At 35.5% G+C, this 24,864-nt stretch overlaps 3 protein-coding genes across 3 annotated transcripts in view; all 3 read right to left on the bottom strand.

The window, feature by feature from the left end:
• Window positions 1–3,562: 3,562 nt before the first annotated feature.
• LOC119263819 lies at window positions 3,563–6,678 on the bottom strand. The gene is made up of 5 exons (XM_037540354.1): window positions 6,609–6,678; window positions 6,123–6,461; window positions 4,621–4,737; window positions 3,862–3,905; window positions 3,563–3,770 (listed from the first exon to the last, which is right to left on the bottom strand). Exons 1-5 carry the CDS (start codon window positions 6,676–6,678, stop codon window positions 3,630–3,632), a joined length of 711 nt encoding a protein of 236 aa, XP_037396251.1. The 3' UTR covers window positions 3,563–3,629.
• Window positions 6,679–11,655: 4,977 nt separating this feature from the next.
• LOC119263820 lies at window positions 11,656–14,493 on the bottom strand. Its single transcript, XM_037540355.1, has 7 exons — window positions 14,451–14,493; window positions 14,250–14,303; window positions 13,735–13,861; window positions 13,523–13,626; window positions 12,528–12,644; window positions 11,980–12,023; window positions 11,656–11,888 (listed from the first exon to the last, which is right to left on the bottom strand). Exons 1-7 carry the CDS (start codon window positions 14,491–14,493, stop codon window positions 11,745–11,747), a joined length of 633 nt encoding a protein of 210 aa, XP_037396252.1. The 3' UTR covers window positions 11,656–11,744.
• Window positions 14,494–17,033: 2,540 nt separating this feature from the next.
• The window catches only part of LOC119263821, a 33,647-nt gene continuing 25,816 nt past the window's right edge, over window positions 17,034–24,864 (bottom strand). The window contains exons 3-6 of the mRNA XM_037540356.1: window positions 19,579–19,911; window positions 19,080–19,196; window positions 18,355–18,407; window positions 17,034–17,189 (exon numbers count right to left, since the gene is read on the bottom strand). Coding sequence (XP_037396253.1) covers window positions 17,034–17,189; window positions 18,355–18,407; window positions 19,080–19,196; window positions 19,579–19,911 — 659 coding nt within the window. The remainder of the gene's footprint in view (window positions 17,190–18,354; window positions 18,408–19,079; window positions 19,197–19,578; window positions 19,912–24,864) is intronic.

A 24,864-nucleotide genomic window follows, 5' to 3' on the forward strand; every position in this document is an offset into this window, starting at 1 on the left:
AGTGTGATAACTGATAAATGTTGCGATAGCTAATGGGTATTTACAGGATATATTCACATTAGTATCAATAATGTATTGACAACAATGTATTTGAGAACAGATTCATGTAACAGATATTCAACATTTATAATGCATTCTCAGGGCTTTTTGTAAAAGAAATCTTACATGTTAAGAACAATGAAAGCAGGAAAGAGGAAATCACTTCTATTACCTGTGACTGCTAAGAATGTAGCAGTAGAGAAGTTCGGTGTGTTTGATTCAACTGATCCACAGAAGTACATTCCTTCATCTTCTTTAGCGACACGTTCAATACTGAGAGAAATGCCACTCTTTTGAAATCATAGCCGACTTTCCTTCTAACTGTGATCCCACTTCCAGTGGCACATGCTCCAGTCTTTGTTTGTACCACATCTTAACATCTTCCCCTGATTTGCCTTCCAATGTGCAGTTCAGAGTGACCGCTTCACCAGGCTCAACAGAGATGACCAACGACGCTGAATTTTTCACTGCTTGAGCAGAATCTGTAAAATAAAGTTCAGTGAATAAAAAAAAATGGTGAACATATTTTAAAATAATAAAACATTTTCTCACTGCTTGAGCAGAATCTGTAAAACAAAAATCAGCCTAAAAACATTTTTAGAATAAATAAATCAATCAATAAAAATGAACATATTTACAAACTTACATATCATGTTGAAAAATAAAATGGTAATCCCAATCCTGTGTAGAGCCATCATCTACAAACACATTTACTTGAAGAAGAAAAGCATCGGAAAGAAAATAACAGCAAAGCATCAAATCATATTTGCTGCCCGGTTCAAGTTAAGTTAAATCTCATTGGCTGAAAGAAGTCACATGGACCATTGGTGTTCAAATACACACAAACAAACACACAAACACACACACACACATGCACACACACACACACACACACACACGCACACACACACGCACACATGCATGGGCTGTTTTTTTTGTTTTTTCAAAAGATGCCTTTATTACCTGAAATTACGGCAAGAAAAGCATATTATTTGTTAATTTACTACTAATTTTCCTACTTATTTTTTGTGGTCAATGTTTGTGTATCGCTGTTGTTAGAAGAAAACCTATCTCTAAAATATAACTTTACAGGAGAAGGAAAAACCTTTAATGTAAGTTAATGGAACCAGACTTTTTCCAAGTCATTTTGTTTCTTTTGAACTATTCATCATGCAGTTTACACACAATGTAAAGGACAACAGGTATTAAAAACTGAAAAACTGAAAAAATTGAGATACAAAGTTTTGTTCCTACAGCAGCATATGCACAAGGTTTATTTATTTTTTGGGGTGTTTTTGGATTTTTACTCAATTCTTCTCCCCAATTCAATCATCTCCAATTCCACCCACTAGTTAGGACTCCCCCAATCACACAGCACCATCAACATTAGGAGGGTGAAGGCTGGCACAGGCTTCCTCCGAGACCTGCGAAACCAGCCACCACATCTTTTCAAACTGCCAATCATGCAAAATCTTTGGACAGTTGAACGCGCTCGGAGGAAAGCTCCAGATCTGTCACATCAGCTAATAGACGCCTGCGCTGACTAGCATTACATTGAGTGATGGGGGGGCCATCCTACCCACCCAAAGAGAGTGAGGCCAAATGTGCTTTCTAGGACTCCCGGCCATGGATGGCTGTAGCATCATTAGGGATCGAACTCACAATCTCCTAATGATAGGGCCAACGCTTAGATGGTTGCGCCACTCGGGAGCCAGCGTATGAACACCTCTAGGGTATATTACATATTCTGTTGATTTTCTAAATGAAAATATTTTAAATCATTCTCAACATAAACATGATTTTTTATTCCATATTCCAGTTCATATTTTCTCTTTTATATAAAATATAAAATGTGCATATCTTTTGCATAAACTACATTTTATGTAATATTTTAAATGTGTTAAATAAACAAATAAACAGTAATTGTGCATTAACATGTGTACAGGTTTGCTCTCTACAGAGGATGTGTAACTTATTTTCCTTTGAAAATCAACAAGAACATGTTATTTGACCAGGGTGGCCAAACTTTTGCACATGACCGTATATGCATAGTACTGCGCAAAAGTCAAAGACCACACACTGGTTATTTAATTAACTGTTTAAACAGCCATGGAGTATAAGTTATTACATTTTAGGGGGTATTTCTGAGAAGATTAGTTTCCAGAACTGGAGTATTTATTAAAGCATAAGACCTTATAGACCACTAAAAGTTTTTATGTTTGATAGAAAGCCAGAAAACCTTATTAACCTGCATTAAGAAATTCTATAAAGTCATATTTCACAGGGCTTCTAGAGAAATGGCAAAGTTTATAAACTCCAAATTGACATTAAGTGAATACTGATCAAGTTTGTATTGTAATCTGTATTGTACCACACTTACTGAAACATATTGTTTTGCACTTCTCTGTGTTTAACTGTTTCTTTTCTCTAGGAGTTAACTTGGGCTTTTGTTTCTAGCAGTATCTGAGCTCAGGATGAGCTTTCTCTCTAACCTATTCTCTCTAACTAGATATGATACTTTCTCTAGATAGACAAAGCACTTTTTTGTAAGTTGCTCTGGATAAGAGTGTCTGTCAAATGCTACAAATGTAAATGTACTGACATTTAGATTTCCATCATTTCAAATCTTTAAGGATTTTAAATATAAAACAAATTTGAAGGTACATTTTCTGCACTTATTCTTCATTTTTTTAGGTGCCTCAAACTTTCATTCTTTTCAGAATAAACGATACTTATGATTTAAACGCCTGTTCCCAATGTCAGCCAGGAAAAATAACAACAAATGTATACAATTTATAGCACTTTTTATTTTAGTTACAAAACCAGAAAGCACTTTGAACACAATGAACTATGTGTTAATTATTAAATAAACACAGTGAGAAGAGCAGAATTCACATCATAAACAAATACAAATGTTAGTATTTGTTTAGTCAAGGCAACAAAAAAGAAAAAATAGTGAATGATGAGTGAATTATGTTCTTATGCTGTAACTAACATATTGTGCACTTAATTTACAGTAGCTAAAGCATTTTTTGCATATTTGCACAAAACGCATTACAAAAGCTTATTGAAGAAATAAGCAAGTAGACAGATCAAGTTTTAACTGGCATCAAAGACATGTTTGAAATTAGCTTTGCTCTCCAATTTAAGCAAAATAAAAAATTAAATTCCATAAAATCTGTCAAAACAACTCAAAAACAAGTTTCAGTTCTCCAAGAGGCTGAAATGTGAGACTTTCATGAAAAAAAGCAGCTTCTCAGTCAGTAGATTAGACAATTAGCATTGTGACCAGAAGATCAGCAGTTTGATCCCCTGAGCCGACAGTCTATTGAGCAATGCACTTAAGCCCCAACTGCTCCCTGGATGCTGTGGACAGGGCTGCCTACAAGTCTAAAGTACAGTACTTTACTGTAGATCCCAGAAAACAACAACAGAAACAACAAACACCTGCACAGTCCAATATATATATATATATATATATATAAACATAAACATTGCTAAACTAACCTGGAGATCATGTGCAGCTCTGAATATCCCAGTAAAATAAAAACATCCCCAAACTTCACTACTGCTCACTACAGGAAAGAGATCTAGCGATGAGACCGATGAGCTTTAGCATCAGAGCGCACTTGAGAGTAAACAATGTCTTCAGGCTGTTCTCTCTTCACTCGTCCAGGTTTGGCTTTGTTCTCTTTTAAATGGATGGGAGCGTAATTCAGACTCTCAGCAGTCTGTGAGGAAGAACACAGAAGGTTAAGTAAGTTCTGTGTGGGTTAAACAGTATCAGCATCTTCTGAAAGTGGTACAGATCACAGGTGTTACCTGACTGGTTGTGTTCTCTGCTGATGAACCTTGTTGTTTTCTCCCTGTGGTGGTAAAACAATATACAGGATCATGATTGGATCAGGCAATTTTTTGTCAAGCTGAAGTTTACACTAATTTCACCAAATTTCCATTAAATTTGCACAAGCCAGTTTACTGCATAAACACTATATCCAAATGTGAATTGTATATACATTGTTTGTGTTAAATAAAACATATGATTCTACTCTTATTCAACCTGCAATGCTTTTCCTTTCTGTTCCACATTGACTACAAAGTCTTGCTTAAAACATTTTAAGCCAAGCTACAACATACTGCATGTTACTGATCTATTACTGATCTGTTATTGTCCAAATAACTTCATTCAGCTCAGGCAGGTTTACTGAAAATGCTCTTACAGCTGATTCAGTGGATCTCTTACAGCTCAGTTAGTGAAGAGCCATTTTCTTATACACTCCTATGTAAAACAAGTAGGACTTCTGGAAATTCCTTCTAATGATCGTCGCCTGGTCAGAGCCCAGATTTAAACCCTTTAGAGAATATTTGGTCTTACAGAACACAAACTAGTTTGAAAGTGTTTTCAGTGTTTTTACTGACTCTTCTTTCTGTAAAAGACTGTCTGCAAATTTACACATAAAACCTCAGCATTTACAGAAATTAAAGGAAAAAGTTCTGCCACACTAACTTACTACATCTACTTTGTGTTTGTTTAAACATTGTAATTAATGTAAAGAAAAGACTGTAAAATTCTCCACTCACCACTGCCGTGGTCACTGTTTCTCCTCTTACAGATTATAAAGGTTTCAGCAGCGATCACAACCACACACACTCCCAAAGCTGCTCCCAGAAAGATTATAACAGGATCCATAGGCCCCTCTGAAATAAATAAATAGATAAATAAATAAGCAAGTACATAACAAAGTAAATAAACAAATCAATAAATGAATAAACTGTATTTCTGCTCTTAAAACTGTGAATTTTTATGATGTGAATTCTAGAGGGACACAACAAAGAACCCTTATATACAACCAGTGATTGAAAATACTTGAGTAACCAGATGTTATTTCTCCACTGAATTATTATTTTGTAATAATTCTATTTTATTTGAACATTATAAATTTCATTTTCAGTTTTCTTTTTTTTTTCTTTCTTTCTTGTATTTTTTTGCACAATTTTCTAGCAACTTCATGTACTCATTGTGTGTGTTTATATATATATATATATATATGGTGGTATTTCTAGAAAATGACGATAATGAAAGAATAAAAATTGATCATCAATCATGGAATTGACCTGTCACATTATACACTGTTAACTTTGAGTTTCTCTTCGCCCTGACTTGTGGGGAGTCTTGGAATAAAAAAAAAAAAAATTAGTACATGAATTTATAACATTTATATAATATAAGTACATATCAGTACATAATAAACAGCCCAATAAAAAACAAGTATAAACATGCACATATGATAAACTACACGACCAGTCACTTAACTGTTCACCACCAGGTTACACGCTATGAACTAAGGAAAAGTTACTTCTTAAAAGTTCTAGTTTTAATTTTATACACTTGAATATTTTTAGATTTTGATACTTCATTATTTTCATTCAAGTGATATTGATTCCATTCCAAGTTATTAAGTACACATAAGTAGAGTACAGTAGTAATCTAGTAGTAAAGTACAGTTTCTCTGTACTTGTCCCACCCCAGGGTAATACATTAGGAAATACATTGTAAAATATAAATGAAGAAATATAATGTGGTCATCAACTTACTTCAGTTCATGAGTGAAGTGTAAATCATATACAGTACTGTGCTTGTTGATTAACCAATTTATCTTAACAGTAAGTACATTTCAGTCAGCAAAAATAGATATTAACTTAGAATAAATTAAAATCAACAAGAATACAGTTAAAAAGTATTTCAAGTTTATAAATAATTACTTATCTTATGAGATAGTTAGATTAGCCAAACCAGGTACTGGACTTAACTATAGGCAATATAGACCTTCTTTCAGGAGACGTTAAAAAAGACAAATGGAAATATTTGATAAAACTATTTTTTGTGTGTAGACATAGTACTTGAATTGAAATATTAAATATTAGTGTTTTTCAAGCAAATAAACACTTGCTGTCAAGATAAACAATAATATGATTTTCTTAGATGCTTAAAACCTCTTCACAGTACTGTACATGCAGTTCACGTCTATGGTCAACATCAATCACATACATGATCAATGAACTATAAATTAAATATTACTCACTGAGTTTTACTGCTGCTCCATTCCCAACAATGATCTTCCCACAAGCAGCCACAGCGCAGTAGTAAGTTCCAGTATGGTGCTGGTCGAGGATGTTCGTGGAGAAGTTGTACACAGAGCTGTGTGTAGAAGAGCTGATCTCACACTGACGGCTGCTGCTGTTCTGATGAGTGTAAATGATTTCAGGAAAGGATTGTCCTGCAGCAGCTCTGAACCAGAGCACTCGGAGATCTGCTGCTCTGATCTCAGAGAGGACCGTGCACTGCAGAGTGACCGACTCTCCTGGAGAAACTGACCCCCGTACTGGAGTTTGGAGGACTGATATGTTTAAATGAGGTTCATCTGGTTAATTAAATAAAGACATCTTGTTTACAGCTGAACTCTGTCACAATTAAACATTAATCATATGTTAATGAGTTTAAATTTTAACCTAATATTTAAATGATATTCTAAAATTTTAATTATATTCTAAAATAAAGTTTTGATTACCTGTCACAGCCAAGAATATCACATTAAAAAACGTAAACATGTCCCCTTCACTTTGTCCACAGAAGTACATTCCTTCATCATCTTCAGAAATGTTTTTAATAGTCAAAGAAAAATCTTTGTTTAGATCCAATTTCAAATTGTTTGAAATGGCTTTTTTGTCGGGTAACTTTGTTACCACATCCTTAAACTCCTGCCCCAACTGTTGCTTGAACCAAACTATAGTGTTTTTTTCAGACCTTTCAACATTGCAAGACAGAGTATGATTTTCTCCCGTCTTAACTGAGATAAACATTCTCTCATTAAGCTCCACAGCTTCAACAGGACCTACAAAAGAACAGAAAGTCAGTTCTAAACAAAAATGAAAACATTTTAGCAGCAGAAGTTCAGAAACTAATAGCACTAATAGAGGATCTAATACTTCTGAAAAGAGTTCCTTACTTACATGTTGCATAGAGAAATAAACAAAGAATCCACAGTGGAGCCTTCATCATCGTGATCGTTGTCATCATCATCATCATCATCATCATCATCATAAGATGCTTTGCTTATTTGATGTAAACTGGAATGGGAAGTTCTGGCCAAGTCACCAAACTACATTGAGCTCAACAGATGAATCTCATTGGCTGGCAAAAGTCACAGTGTCACTTTTTTTTACCCCACCAGGTGCAGAAACCTCGAACAGACTTTAGAGCAGCTTTGTGCAGATATAAAAAGTTTAGATTATAAACTGCATGAATAATAACATTAATAACTTTGAGAAAGGGAGCATCAAAGGTTTGATTCACATTAATAACTTTGAGAAAGGGAGCATCAAAGGTTTGATTCTGTGCGGTGATCTGGACAGCCTGCTGGAGATGTTTGGCATTAACGCATTCCTGATATCCACCACACAGGAAGTGGACGTGACTGACCTCATCTGTTCCCCTCCATATATACTGCCACTGGAATAGTGGGGGCCTTTTCCTCAAGCAGGCTGACCACAGGTCATGCTGGTTGTCCTGATTGCTATGGAGGTTTCTCTCTGTCTCCCTCTGGTGGCCACAGCTGGTCATGTCAGTCCCACAGTGGTTGATTTCAGAAACATTTTCATTCTTATGAAGCTGCATTAAAATATGTAATGACTGATTCTCTGCTACTAAAGTTCCTTTAGGAAAACAATTAACAACCAACAAATTACAGTATTTACTTCTAACTGTGAAGGTGTAAATATATAAATATAACATAAAAACTAGCAGTAAATGTGAAAAGTATAGAATATGAGTGCATCATATAAAATACATACACTGGATGAAAAGACAGTAGAGGAAAATTAACACTTGTTTAATGATTTAAATAGTGCAGTGAGTTTGGTGGTTTAGTTACACACTGGACATAAAAAATATTCAGACACATACATGCAGGAATGCTGCATCTTTCATTTTATATGCATAAGCATTATTAATTAGTTTAATAGACCTTTGTGAAAGATTAGTCAAACAACATCAAAATAATTCAAACTTCTTTAATGTGTAAATACAACAATGCGGGTTATATCTGGGAAAACATGCTTAGAATAAGAAGTTAGATTTACAGTATTGGTTTTCAAACCTTTCAGAGCAAGTACCACCCATTATCAAGCTAAAACCCCAGATTATCATCTATAGGACATCACACACACACACACACACACACACACACACACACACACACACACACACACACACACACACACACACACACACACACACTTAAGGGGCAGTCGTGGGCTGGAGGTTAGGGATCTGGCCCTGTGACCGGATCAATCCCCGGTTCAATCCCCAGCGCAGACAGTCCATGACTGAGGTGTCCTTGAGCAAGACACCTAACCCCCAATTGCTCCCCGGGCGCCGTGGATAGGGCTGCCCACCGCTCCGGGCAAGTGTGCTCACTGCCCCCTGGTGTGTGTGTGGTGTTTCACTTGCATGGATGGGTTAAATGCGGAGATGGAATTTCCCCGGTTGTGGGATCAAAACAGTATCACTTACTTACTTACCACTCACTTATACACAGTAGGCCTGTGTGTGTGTTGCTATATCAGTTATATATGATATATGAGTCTGTTTAGCTGAAGAAAGTTGACCAGTATCCAAGACCAGGGCAGTGAGCTCTAAACCCAGATCTGGCTCAGCATCCCTTTTAGTCAGTGACAGCCCTCTAAATTCTGACCTCAGTATCTTATCAGGTTATAACTAGAGCTTCTAAATAGCTTGACCCCTTTCAAATGACACAGCCACACATAGACATGGTGGATGATGTCATTCATCTATTGATGGAGCAAACTAAAATGAGCAGATATTTCTCAGGGCACTTAAATGAGTCTAAAGGTGATGCCAGTTTGGCCAATTCCCCATGACATCAGACTCATTTTTATCCAAGGTATTCAGTTTTAATTATTGGTGAATGCAGTAGATCTACAAAGATGCCTCAGAAAGCTTGAGATGACCAGCTATACACAACAGACACACACGATAGATGTAACATGTAACAAATATCAGAGTCCAACAGAGGCCAGGAAATTATTGGATTCACATTTTTCACATTTAAAACCTTTAGTTTGGCTTGTTTTTAATGCTGTAAACTAAAACAAAACAAAGTATAACTACCAAAAGACCAGCTGGGGCAGTTCCTCAAATTTTGTAAACTATAGTTGAAAACTTGTATTTAGATTAAATCAGTGTAGACAGTGAATTTGCCAAGGTCATCTCATGTCCTGCCTGAGAACCACTACTTTACTCACCTTTACTATATGGTTCACATGCCAGGCCAGCAAAACTTTTTATTCAGCTGTATACAGAGTATATCTGGACACTCTTTCATACATAAAATATGGTATAAAAATATCAACAGAACACAGAGAGTCTACATGACTACATGAACTCAGTAAGACTTCTTTCCTGTGGTGTAATACAACTTTACTGAACTGCTCTGTAGTCAGAAACAGGGAAGAATCTCACTCGGGTGAAAACTTTCTCCTTTAGTGCTCTTCTCTTCATCTTCTCAGAGAAATGTAATGCAGTGAAATCAAACTCCTCAGAGTCAGAGTCCTGTTTCAGAAACAGACGATCAGCAAAGAAATGAGCAAGTGGAAATATAATCAGAGTAATCCGTGATACATTTTCCAGAGCTTTTTACTCGATTGCTGAAACAAAGATGAACATTTACTGATGATTTAGAAGATGATACTTTAAGGATTTTACAATAAGAGACGGTTAAATGACCTAAAGGAAAGGACACATTGTACTAAATAGAACTGAAACTGGACGTGAGATGTGAAATGCGGTTTTCTGAACTGATGAATCTGAATTTGTTATTGGGATTGTGAAAAGCAGAAAATGTAACTACTTTTTAAGACTGAACTGTGCAGGTGTGTAAAAATATCCCTGCAGATTTCTGTGAATAACTGAAAGTAAGGAATGGAGCTGAAAGCTATGGAATTTTTAAAGAACAGCATTTTTTATTTATTTATTTATTTTTAATTCTGTTAATTTATTTTTGTCTGAAGAAGTCAGGACCCTTCTGTCATGGAAAGAAAGAAGTTCACACATTTTATCTGTGTCAATATCAGTGTCTACATGTTGTTTATTCTAAGTGAGGAAACTGACCGCTGACCATGACAGGCTGCTCTGTGTGTGAACTGCTGTTAAAGCCACGTCGTCTGAAGGTGTGATTTTTTTGTGCTTGTGCTCAGATTGTGGTTACAGACCAACCGTTTACTGGAGTTCAGCTCTGTTTATAATAGATCACAGAGAACTGCAGGGGGGTTAAACTCCTCAATGTCTAGGCTGCTATTTCACACATTAATCCTGAGATTTATCATTCAGTAAACACTGTGAATTATTCTGTAATTAATGTTACGTACTTGCTAATTACATTCAGCAAAAGATTCTGTGAGTAAGTTGAGTCACTCAGTAACTCAGTACTACAAATTCACTCTTCTACTCAAAAAGCTGCATCATTTTAAACTGTGTGTGAGTTCAGTGGCTGTGAGTGAGAAAATGAGGTGTTCATTCATACAGACAGACGCTCAGAGTTTAAGGCAAGTTTCTTAGCTGTGTATCATCATCTGCATGAAGTTATTGTTCAGGATGATGATTTATAATATGTGATGCTATGACAGGTTCAAAACTAGTCTTAATCAGCCTACATACATATTTTGAATGATTGATTATTTAATGTATTTTTTATTTGATTAAAACTATTCATGTTACCACATGAAGTAATTTATTTAAGCAAATCTGGCAAGCCAGGTTATATGGTGTACATTTGACCCTAATGCTAAAGTCAACTCTACCAATGGTCCAAATCCTAAACTCAAGCCAAAATCTGCTGAGAATGAAATGACACCACATAGGTTCTTAATAACTCAAATCTATGTAGATAAACATCACAGTGCTTTATAAATAAGTAAGAAGTCTGATTAATTTTTTAATATGACAAACATTTGTTCAGGTATTGTATATTCTTAGACATTTGTCTACATGCTAAAATTATAACATCATTGCAAAAACAGTAAATGTGCCAGACCATGTATTGAACATACTATATTAGAGTCAACCTGAGAAAAGAAGCGATTGCTTTCCTTAGTCTTAAGGACATGACATGATAAAACAATAAATAATAAATAATTTTGGTTTAATAGGCTTGGCATCCATTGCTTTACAGTTTATGAGTCCTCTCTGTTATTACCAGAAATATTGTATTATATACTGTTATTCACAATATTTATGTTAGTTATGTTATTATGGTAAATACTGTTATTCACAATATTTTGTCACATGATATAATATATTATTATGTATTATTTTATACACTTTAACATGAATATTTTAAAGTAATTTCAATATAGCTACTATAAAATAGCAAGTTACTTAAAAAAGTGCATATATTTAGAGAAAAAAACATTCATTCTTTTTTGAGCAAACTGCTGATCAAAGCACAGCACTTCACTGTAGATCCTGGCAAACATCAACAAAAACAGCAAACACTCTCACAGTCAAAAATCAAGAGAAATCATAACAAACATCACTAAACTAACCTGGAGATCATGTGCAGCTCTGAATTTCCCAGTAGAATAAAAACATCCCCAAACTTCACTACTGCTCACTACAGGAAAGAGATCTAGCGAAGAGACCGATGAGCTTTAGCATTAGAGCTTCTCACTTGAGAGTAAACAATGTCTTCAGGCTGTTCTCTCTTCATTCGTCCAGGTTTGGGTTTGTTCTCTTTGAAATGGATGGGAGCATAATTCAGACTCTCAGCAGTCTGTGAGGAAGAACACAGAAGGTTAAGTAAGTTCTGTGTGGGTTAAACAGTATCAGCATCTTCTGAAAGTGGTACAGATCACAGGTGTTACCTGATTGGTTGTGTTCTCTGCTGATGCACCTTGTTGTTTTTTCTCTGCGGTGGAAAAAGAATATAGAGCATCATGTTTAGTTCTGGCAACATTTTTTATTCACCAAGTTGACATTTGCAGCACTTTCACTACATTTACATTCATAGTTAGTTTGCACAAGAACACTAAAAATATTTACATTATATATCTAAATGTTACTACAGTCTGATAAAGTGTTATATTCCAGACTACTTGGTTCAGCTGAAGAAATTTCATGGGAAACACCTAAAACCTCTTACAACTCATCATTTGGTGGTCAATCAATTTTGTATGTAACTCATAAACTCTTTTTAATATTTTCTATCAGGATAATATAATGTAATCTATGGTAATATTATGTGTTTTTTAATTATTACAAAATGTTTGTTTGGTCTATGGTGCACTCATTTTCTCCTGTTTGTAATTGTGCTGTATTATTATTTATATATATATATATATATATATATATATATATATATATATATATATATATATATATAAAATCAGCAACTGTCAAATTCTCCACTCACCACTGCCGTGGTCACTGTTTCTCCTCTTAAAGATTATAATGGTTTCAGCAGAGATCACAACCACACACACTCCCAAAGCTGCTCCCAGAAAGATTACAACAGGATCCACAGGCCCCTCTGAAATAAATAAATAAACAAATCAATAAATACATATTTACATAAATACATTCAAATTTGCTTAGAAAAGTTTACATTTATTTAAACTGAATAAGCTACCTTACACACCCTGAACAAAAATGTTTCATTCATTTGATAAAACAGCTGCTTTTTACTCTTATATACATGACGATTATTTAGATATTGTTACATTATGACTCCCTCTCACAATATTTTTAGCTCTGTACTTCAAATTTAACTGAGTAAGATTTTATTTAAGTACTCATACTTTCATATCAGTAGTTTCTCTGTTCTTGTTCCCCTCCTGAGAACTACATTAGTGAATGTATGAGTGAAGCTCAGAAAACACACGTATAAAAAGACAATGAAGCAAATTGTTTTTCTCAACAGTAAATGTGTTGCTGCTAAGCAAAAACTCAATACTACATTAGAATAAATATAAATAAATATGGATACAGTACAAAGTATTTCAAGTTTTTAACATAGTATTTGGTGTCTTGTGAGCTAGTTAAAAAATATAGGGTAATGTATGAATTTGTGCAAATTTGCTGTTTCTGACTTAATTTAAAGAAGTGCTGAATTGATTTCAATTACAGGTTAAATTATTATTTGTGTTTATTCTACTATTACAACTTTTTTGGGCAAATAAACACGTCTGACATAACTTGATTTAAACATATTTACTCTTCAAACTTTTGCAAATACTGAATGCAAAAAAAGTTCTCCCTTGGAATGATAGCAGGGTTAAATACTTATAAAGCTGGCATGCAATATAATTACCTCAGTCAATAAAGTGAAAGAACATCACTTCTAATATCTACATCCATCACACAAGTCACCAATGACCAATAACTTTAAAATTCTTAAATATTACTTACTCAGTTGAACTGATGCTTGATTGCTAACAATGATCTTCCCACAAGCAGCCACAGCGCAGTAGTATGTTCCAGCATCAGAGTGGCTGAAGTTGTTCTTGGAGAAGCTGTACACAGAGCTGTGTGTAGAAGAGCTGATCTCACACTGACGGCTGCTGCTGTTATGATGAGTGTAAATGATTTCAGGAAAGGATTGTCCTGCAGCAGCTCTGAACCAGAGCACTCGGAGTTCAGCTGCTCCGGTCTTAGAGTGGACCATGCACTGCTGAGTGACCGACTCTCCTGGAGAAACTGACCTCCATGCTGGACTTTGGACAACTGATACATTTAACTGAGGTTCAGCTGATCAAGAAAATAAAAACATTGCAAAATCTTAGTGTATATTAATATTTTTGACACAGGCATATGTTTTATATGATAATGAAGAGTAAAATCATAATATCATCACCTGCCACGGCTAAAAATGTGCCATTAGAAAATGTAATGGTTTCCTTTCCGTGTCCACAGAAGTACATTCCTTCATCATCTTTAGTAGTTTGTTTAATAGTCAGAGAAAAATTCTTGTTTATTTTGAATCTGATTTTTAAGTCTGATGAACTCTCAGTGGGGTCTCTCGAGCCTAACTTCACTGCCACTTCCTGGGGATCCTGTCCTGATCTTTGTTTGTACCAAACCCAATTATTATGAGGAAACTTTTCCACAAATTTGCAGTGTAGAGTAACAGGTTCACCAGGCTCAGCTGAGACAAATGATGCCTCAGAAAGATCCACAGCTTGAGCAGAACCTACAAGATACAATATATACAATCAGATCAGAGCTAAACTGATAAAAACAATAGCTAATAACATTTTAACAAGCACAGTTAAAAGCAAAATCTAAGAATTAAGAGTTATTGATGACAGAAGATCTTATAAGAAGCTCATGAACGTACCTGTTATGTAGAGACATAAGATTAGAATCCGTATCTGAGCCATCACCGTAAAAGAATCCGGTCATCATTGAAGTAAATTTGAGAGGGTGCAACTGACAAAAGCACCAGGTTAGCATGCTGGGCATGTGAGTGTAACCTCATTGGCTGGAAAGAGTCACGGCTTTTTTTATCTTTCTTTTTTTTTTTTTTTTTTTTCTGACTGCTTCATGAATTCACATTTGGCCTTCAGAAGTCTTTTGATCTTTTGGTCTTCTTTCATGTCTTTTTACGTCTCATGATTAATTGTTATGATTCCATAAACATGAAATAAACCAATATGTTCTATTATGCCTTAATATAGCAGTTTCTGTCAAAAGTGTCTTCTATAAAACACTAAAGACCCAGTAATACACATTCAATAATAAGAAAGAATGTGCTTGTAGGCCCAGTAAACAACAAAAAAGACTGAAGGAATCTTTCACACAGTTGCTCTGCTAGATCTGATGCAATCATCAACTTATCTGTAACCAAGTAGAAATAGATCGAGAAAATATATTGGTTAGTTACAAATATGCTAGAGAGAGAGCTGGTCCTGAGCTCAGATACTGCTAGAAACTAAAGCCCAAGTTGATAGGTAGGTGGGAAGGAAAGCATTAGTTGGGTGTCATCAACATAGCAGTGGTAAGAGAAACCATGAGAGGATATTGTGTCACCAAGAAAACGAGTGGGAAGTGAAAGGAGAGTAAGATCCAGCCCAGGACACCAGCGGAGAGCCTGCATGGAGAGAATGTGGACCCTCTTCCTGTTACCTGATAAGTCCACGCCTCCAGATAGGACTTCCGCAGCCAGTGATTCCAAGGTTGGTGAAGACAACATGTCTTGAGTAGTTCTACACTAATTACATATATAAACCCATTTACAATAAAGCTGTGCCCTGTTCACACACACCAAAAATAAAGCTGTGCCCTGTTCACACACACCAAAAATAAAGCTGTACCCTGTTCACACACACCAAAAATAAAGCTGTGCCCTGTTCACACACACCAAAAATAAAGCTGTGCCCTGTTCACACACACCAAAAATAAAGCTGTGTCCTGTTCACACACACCAAAAATAAAGCTGTGCCCTGTTCACACAGACCAAAAATAAAGCTGTGCCCTGTTCACACACACCAAAATAAAGCTGTGCCCTGTTCACACACACCACAAATAGAGCTGTGCCCTGTTCCAACACAACAAATACATGTTGGTATTTTAATAAATAAACCAACATATGACATCATTTGTGAGCTGATCCTGGAAGAATTGACTTGCCCACACAAATGCCCCCCACTGTCAGTGGTTCTCAGAAAGGCTTTAGCTGCTGAGGTGAAAGAACCTTCTCCAGACTACTGCCAGATCCTTTACTGAGGCAGGAAGTGAAGATCACAGCATATCCCTCAATATCACTGATACATCACAGCACAGAAACTACCCAATGCACAAAGTTAGAAGGACACATATCCTGAAGACAAAGGCCTTCAATTCAGTTCATCACACTGCTCATGAACTTCTTTAGGACAATGATTGCAACATTATTGGCAAAGAGACTGAACTTCATTTCAGTTAGCAGCAAATAGCTTCCTAATTAAATTACAGTTAGAAAAAAGTATTTTCTGATTAATGGTATGAATAAAAGGAAGAGATTAGGTCTTGGATGGAATTCCTCAAGGTAGTGCAAGGTTTCAAATAAAATCTCAGAATGCTCAAAGTTTTCTCGTTAATGTGTATCATGACTATTAGTAAATGGTAAAAGCACATTTTCTGTCATAGATTTGTAACATTGCCTGCATCACGACTCTTTTATTTTAAAGCAGTGCAAGAAAAAAAAGGGTAAGAATTACATTCTCCTCCAATTTTAGAGAATCTTGAAGTTGTTCACAATTTCTACTTCCTATTTATTAATGATCAGGGTCACTGGGGCCTCACCTGCACTGGGGTCACACTGTATTTTGATGGTTATCTGTATATGATCTACAGATGATGAGGTTTAGAGACATCATGTCCATCTGTTAGCTCGTCTGTTTGTTGTGTGTTTTTAAGGAATTACCCAAAAGTCCTCTCCTCTGTGGAGCAGCACTGAAGGAATTCCTAATGCTATCAAACATTTTGCATATTTCTGTTATCTTGGAAATAAATGGTTCCTTCCATTTTTTCATTAATACAATCATTGTAAATACATATATTAAAAAAAAATCACCACAGTAATATCAAAAGAAGAATTTCTTTAATGTGATGTTTTCCACTGACAGTTTTATATTTACATGGACCACATGGAGTAGTGGGAGGAGCCAATTGTGACATTTACGATCATGACCGTACATTTACATAAACATCACTGAATTTCAGCTAGTTATGCAAAATTAACTGATGATATAAAGGATTCAACAAGAAATACATCTTTATTTAACATTTGAAAGTTATTTGTGATGTTTTCAGCTTGGTTTTATATACTCTAAGAAAAAAAGATAGAAGGAAAGAAAAAGAAAGTGTCTAGAAAATTGAAAACTTGAAAAAAAAATTGAAAAACTGAAAATTTTTATGAATAATTTGAAATGAATTTGACTTATTTTCTTCTTTTTTCAGCAATATTGTGTTTCTGGATTGGTTTGAAGTCAGAAACAGGGAAGAATCTCACTCGGGTGAAAGTGTTCTCCTTCAGCAGTCGGCTCTTGTCAGAGAAATTTAAAGGTGCAAAACTGAACTCTTCTGCATCAGAGTCCTATTTCAAAATAAATAAACAAATAAATATACAAATAAGTTAATAAATAAGATCAGTACAGTTCCATAACAAGGCAAGTATCAATCTTTCTCTCTCTCTCTCTCTCTCTCTCTCTCTCTCTCTCTCTCTCTCTTTCTCTAGTTAATATGTTTTATTTTCTTATAAGTGAAAGTAAGTTTATTAGCAAGTTAGAATGTTTGCCTCACAGCTCCAGATTACAACTGATGAAGGGAAAAATTCCAGGTGAAAAATTGTTTACATTTACCATTAAGAAGCATTCATTACAGACACAAGTTACATTGTTCACACAGAGCTTTAATAATCTCCAGCTTCTGTAATCTAATAGAAAAGCAAAACCAGTAGAACAGGATGCTCTGAAGCAGCTTCACATACCCAGCATACCCAGAGCAAAGTACTGAATAGAGAGGTCTAAAGCCTTCCAGCATTGAACTGTGTAGTAAAGGAGCTCCACCCAAAACCTTGTAGTTGTAGTGATCCAGAACTGATCACCCAGCATCAGTACGCAACCCAACAAATGCTTCTATGAGGTCTTTCAGGAATTTCAGTGTCTCTGACCTCACCAGAAACATTAGATGAGCGAGCGTCTAGAGATTTTTGTAAATATAGTACATATGTGGGTCGACTGATGATGTGTGTCATATGCTCAAACATGGGACTTGACAGCTGGGCCTGAATAGCTGCACTGATCTGAACTGTTGATAAAACCTCACCGTCTTCTGGAGGTGTGAATATTTCAGCCTCTTTATCTCTTCATCTTCTGTGTAGCGTGTGGTTGTGGATGCAGTCCAGGGTGTATATTTAGTTAGGGGAGTGTGTGTGTGTGTGGGGGGTGTGTCATTGTTTTACATATATATATATAGTATTTTTTTCTGTATTGCACAAAATGCTTTCAATGTAGTGCAGCAGCGCTGTGCCTGTATCTTCTGTATCTGTAACTGTGACACGTCCAGTATTTGGTGGAGCCCCAAAAGTTTGTTACATGTATCATTTTTATCATCAAGCATTCAGTTTTCTCAATGACAGTCCCCTTCTGTCAGATACACCAGTGTGTGAAGCTCCTGCACCACTAACTTTGGGCTAACATTCCTACATTACAGCGCTTCCAGCAATGTATTTATTTATTTATTTATTTATTTTCACGTACCTGGTCTTGCAGTATCTCTGGGAAACTGTGGATGATAGACTGACATGTTTTGCCTTAAATGAATTAAGAGGGAAATGTGTTAGAAATTCAGCAATGTGGTGATCAATTCTGTAGCATTCTGGTCACCTCAATAAGGTTTTTACAAAGACTCTGTCATTCACTAATATTTAATGTTTGGGATTTTTTCCTCGGTATGAACGCAGTTGCAGACTCAAGAGCAAAAAGGTGCAAAATATTTAGAATTTTAAGACATCAGAAGAGCAAATGGTAACATTTTACTGTAGGGTGCTGTTCATAAGGCTGCATGACACCTACATAAAGTTGTCATTACAACTGACATAACGCTACATAATGCTTTATAAATGCTTATTGCAACATACGTCATCTGTCATAAAGGCTACTTTAGCTGACTTTGATCCAAATTGGCAAATGCAAACTTTATAGCAAGTGACTCTTATAGGAACAAGCATTTATAAACAGTTATGTAGGGTTATGAAGCCTTATGAACACCACCCTACAGTAAATTGGTACCAAGCAAATTAAAGTGAAAACCTAAAATGACATTAGTGAATACAGCCCATGATGATGATGATGATGATGTCTATGATGATGATTATTATAGTTATTACTATTGTTATTATTATTATTACAGTTTATTACAGCGAAACAGATGAACTGAACACTGTGATTAATCTACTTAAAAGAGTGTAAAATCCTCCACTCACCACTGCAGTGGTCACTGTTTCTCCTCTTACAGATTATAAAGGCTTGAGCAGAGATTACAACCACACACACTCCTAAAGCTGCTCCCAGAAACATCAAAACAGGATCTATGGGGTCTTCTGAATAAACAAACAAACAAACAAACTAAGCAGTAAATACATGTATGATTCTAGTCTATGAAAGTTTAAGCTCTAATTAAATTTGATGTAAAAAAAACTTGTAGATTTCATGTAACGAATTAAATATTATTTACCAGCAGTAATAGAAAACATCCAATATATCTCCACAATGGCACAAATGGAGATATACTGGATGTTTTACACACACACACACACACACACACACACACACACACACACACACACAAAACACTTACTGTCCAGATAAAAAGTAATATTATTTTCTCAGAGACTTAAAAATACTGAACAGTACTATGAAAAAAAATCAGTTATATGGTCCACATCAATCACATACAATAACTCTAGCTTAAATATTGCTTACTCAGTTCTACTGATGTTCCATTTCCAAAAATGATCTTCCCACAAGCCGCCACAGCACAGTAGTAAGTTCCAGTGTGGTGCTGGTCGAGGATGTTCGTGGAGAAGCTGTACACAGAGCAGTTTGTAGAAGAGCTGATCTCACACTGACGGCTGCTGCTGTTCTGATGAGTGTAAATGATTTCAGGAAAGGATTGTCCTGCAGCAGCTCTGAACCAGAGCACTCGGAGATCTGCTGCTCTGATCTCAGAGAGGACCGTGCACTGCAGAGTGACCGACTCTCCTGGAGAAATTGACCCCCCTACTGGAGTTTGTAGCACTGATATGTGTGACTGCCCTGAAAAACATAATAAAGACAGTGTAAGAAATTGTATTAACCATGTAATAACAGCATAACATTGAAATAACTGCATGAAGAAAGAAGTCATAAATATTTATGAAACATTTAAATTAGTTTTAATAGTAACAATATATTTTAGACTCTCAAATAAAAGATGTTAAGTATTTACAAAACCTTGATAGAGAAAAGAAATTTAAAAACACTGAAATATTTATTTATATGGCATATTTCAAACAAGGGCATCTCAATGTTCAGTATATTCTGCTGAAGGCAGATCAATGAAGCAGAAAACAAATCAGTTTTCTTACCTTTGACCGCTAAGAATGTAGCAGTAGAGAAGTCCAGCGTTTTCTTTCCAGACGCTCCACAGAAGTACATTCCTTCATGTTCTTTAGTGACACGTTCAATACTGAGAGAAATGCCACTCGCTATTCTGTTGAGTTTAAATCTCGATCTGTCAAATTGACCTGAAATCACAGCCGACTTTCCCTCTAACTGTGATCCCACTTCCAGTGGCGCATGCTCCAGTCTTTGTTTGTACCACATCCTAACATCTTTATTTGAGTCATCTACAAATGTGCAGGTGAGAATGACCGCTCCACCAGGCTCAGCTGAGATGACCGATGGCTCTGAGTTTCTCACTGCTTGAGTAGAATCTGTAAAACATTCATTCTAGATGAATATTAAACATTTTAATGATTTTTCAAGCATTATTAAAAATGCCTACAAATATTGTTGTTTTTAGGAAATTTGATGAACTTACAAATCTTGTAGAAATATAAAATGATAAGTCCAATCCTGTGTAGAGACATCATCTACAAACATGTGAAATCACAAAGGAAATAACTGACTGAAGCACTGAACTGTATTCACTGTCTAGTTTCATTAGATAAACATCATTGGCTGAAAGAAGTCACATGGTTCTCTGTCAGTGCCATTAATAACTTTGACTGGACACCAGGAGTCACCTGACCTCTTTTAGAACCAATCTCTCTATTTGATTATGATTATGATCGGTAGTTTTGGGCGTCAAATCCCTTCCTCAGGCAATGTCTGCCTTTCAGTGTATATCACTGTATTAGGCAGTAAAAAGACTATTGACTTTACGTGCTTAATTATGGAATTCTTACATATATATATGTTATATGATTGATATGTTATATGAGGTTTAGAGACATCATGTCTATCTGTTAGCTCGTCTGTTTGTTGTGTGTTTTTAAGGAATTACCCAAAAGTCGTCTCCTCTGTGGAGCAGCACTGAAGGAAATCCTAATGCTATCAAACATTTTGTATATTTCTGTTATCTTGGAAATAAATGGTTCCTTCCATTTTTTCATTAATAAAATCATTGTAAACACATATATCTAAAAAATCACCACAGTAATATGAAAAGAAGATTTATGAAAAAATTTAATTTCTTTAATGTGACATTTTCCATTTACAGTTTTATATTTACATGGGGCACATGGAGTAGTGGGAGAGGTGGGAAGAGCCAACCGTGACATTTAAGATCATGACAGTACATTTACATAAACATCACTGAATTCCAGATAGTTACACAAAATTAGCTTATGATATAAAGGTATAGCAACAAGAAATACATGTTTATTTAACATTTGAAAGTTATTTGTGATGTTTTCAGCTCAGTGTTATATGCTATAAGAAAAAAAGATAGATGGAAAGAAAAAGAAAGTGTCTAGACAACATTGCCCATGTTTATGAATACTTTGAAATGAAGCAATATTGTGTTTCTGGATTGGTTTGAAGTCAGAAACAGGGAAAAATCTCACTCGGGTGAAAGTGTTCTCCTTCAGCAGTCGGCTCTTGTCAGAGAAATTTAAAGGTGCAAAACTGAACTCTTCTGCATCGGAGTCCTATTTTAAAATAAATATACAAATAAATATACACACAAGTTAGAATGTTTGCCTCAAAGCTCCAGATTACAACTGATGAAGGGAAAAAAAAAATTGTTGAAAAATTGTTTACATTTGATTTTCATGAAACCATTAAGACGCATTCATTACAGACACAAGTTACATTGTTTACACAGAGCTTTAATAATCTCCAGCTTCTGTAATCTAATAGAAAAGCAAAGCCAGTAGAACAGGATGCTCTGAAGGAGCTTCACATGAGCCTAAGCTCACCATGCCCAGAGCCAAGTATCTAATATAGGAGTCTAAAGCCCCCCAGCATTGAACTGTATAGTAATGGAACTCTATCTAACACTTTTAGTTGTACTAATCCAGAACTGATCATGCAGCATCAGTACCTGACCTCACTAATGCTCATGTGAGGCCTTTCAGGCATTTTAGTGTGTCTGACCTCAGTAGAAACTAAATATGTAAATATAGGACATATGGGGGTCAACTGAGGATGTGTATCATATGCTCAAACATGGAACTTGACAGCAGGACCTGAATAGCTGCACTGATCTGAACTGGTGATAAAACCATGCCGTCTTCTGGAGGTGTGAACGTTTCAGCCTCTTTATCTCTTTATCTTATGTTTAGTGTGTGGTTGTGGATGCAGTCCAGGGTGTAAATTTAGACAGGGGGAGGTGTGGGTGTTTCTTATAATTCATTAAAAACATGTTAAAATCTACAAGACAGATTAATCCCACTCACTGTTTGTTATTCAGAATTATAACTGAAGTAAAATCTTTACTTTATTTGAGTCGTCTACAAATGAGCAGGTGAGATTGACCGCTTCACCGGGCTCAGCTGAGATGACCGATGGCTCTGAGTTTCTCACTGCTTGAGTAGAATCTGTAAAACGTTCATTCTAGATGAATATTAAACATTTTAATGATTTTTCAAGCATTATTAAAAATGCCTACAAATATTGTTGTTTTTAGGAAATTTGATGAACTTACAAATCTTGTAGAAATATAAAATGATAAGTCCAATCCTGTGTAGAGACATCATCTACAAACATGTGAAATCTGAAAGGAAATAACTGACTGAAGCACTGAACTGTATTCACTGTCTAGTTTCATTAGATAAACATCATTGGCTGGAAGAAGTCACATGGTTCTCTGTCAGTGCCATTAATAACTTTGACTGGACACCAGGAGTCACCTGACCTCTTTGAGAACCAATCTCTCTATTTGATTATGATTATGATCGGTAGTTTTGGGCGTCAAATCCCTTCCTCAGGCAATGTCTGCCTTTCAGTGTATATCACTGTATTAGGCAGTAAAAAGACTATTGACTTTACATGCTTAATTATGGAATTCTTACATATATATATATATATATATATATATATATATATATATATATATATATATATATATATATATATATATATATATATGTTATATGATTGATATGTTATATGAGGTTTAGAGACATCATGTCCATCTGTTAGCTCGTCTGTTTGTTGTGTGTTTTTAAGGAATTACCCAAAAGTCGTCTCCTCTGTGGAGCAGCACTGAAGGAAATCCTAATGCTATCAAACATTTTGCATATTTCTGTTATCTTGGAAATAAATGGTTCCTTCCATTTTTTCATTAATACAATCATTGTAAATACATATATTTAAAAAAAATCACCACAGTAATATCAAAAGAAGAATTTCTTTAATGTGATGTTTTCCACTGACAGTTTTATATTTACATGGAGCACATGGAGTAGTGGGAGGAGCCAACTGTGACATTTACGATCATGACCGTACATTTACATAAACATCACTGAATTCCAGATAGTTACACAAAATTAACTTATGATATAAAGGATTCAACAAGAAATACATGTTTATTTAACATTTGAAAGTTATTTGTGATGTTTTCAGTTTCAAGTGTTATATGCTATAAGAATGTCTTCTCCTTCAGCAGTCGGCTCTTGTCAGAGAAATTTAAAGGTGCAAAACTGAACTCTTCTGCATCGGAGTCCTATTTCAAAATAAATAAACAAATAAATATACACACAAGTTAGAATGTTTGCCTCAAAGCTCCAGATTACAACTGATGAAGGGAAAAATAAAAAAAAAATGTTGAAAAATTGTTTACATTTGATTTTCATGAAACCATTATGATGCATTCATTACAGACACAAGTTACATTGTTTACACAGAGCTTTAATAATCTCCAGCTTCTGTAATCTAATAGAAAAGCAAAGCCAGTAGAACAGGATGCTCTGAAGCAGCTTCACATGAGCCTAAGCTCACCATGCCCAGAGCCAAGTATCTAATATAGGGGTCTAAAGCCCCCCAGCATTGAACTGTATAGTAATGGAACTCTATCTAACACTTTTAGTTGTACTAATCCAGAACTGATCATGCAGCATCAGTACCTGACCTCACTAATGCTCATGTGAGGCCTTTCAGGCATTTTAGTGTGTCTGACCTCAGTAGAAACTAAATATGTAAATATAGGACATATGGGGGTCAACTGAGGATGTGTATCATATGCTCAATCATGGAACTTGACAGCAGGGCCTGAATAGCTGCACTGATCTGAACTGGTGATAAAACCATGCCGTCTTCTGGAGGTGTGAACGTTTCAGCCTCTTTATCTCTTTATCTTATGTTTAGTGTGTGGTTGTGGATGCAGTCCAGGGTGTAAATTTAGACAGGGGGAGGTGTGGGTGTTTCTTCTAATTCATTAAAAACATGTTAAAATCTACAAGACAGATTAATCCCACTCACTGTTTGTTATTCAGAATTATAACTGAAGTAAACTCTTTACTTTATTTGAGTCGTCTACAAATGAGCAGGTGAGATTGACTGCTTCACCGGTCTCAGCTGAGATGACCGATGGCTCTGAGTTTCTCACTGCTTGAGTAGAATCTGTAAAACATTCATTCTAGATGAATATTAAACATTTTAATGATTTTTCAAGCATTATTAAAAATGCCTACAAATATTGTTGTTTTTAGGAAATTTGATGAACTTACAAATCTTGTAGAAATATAAAATGATAAGTCCAATCCTGTGTAGAGACATCATCTA

This window comes from Pygocentrus nattereri, chromosome 8 (genome assembly GCF_015220715.1).
Source record: "Pygocentrus nattereri isolate fPygNat1 chromosome 8, fPygNat1.pri, whole genome shotgun sequence".
Taxonomy (NCBI): Eukaryota; Metazoa; Chordata; class Actinopteri; order Characiformes; family Serrasalmidae; genus Pygocentrus; species Pygocentrus nattereri.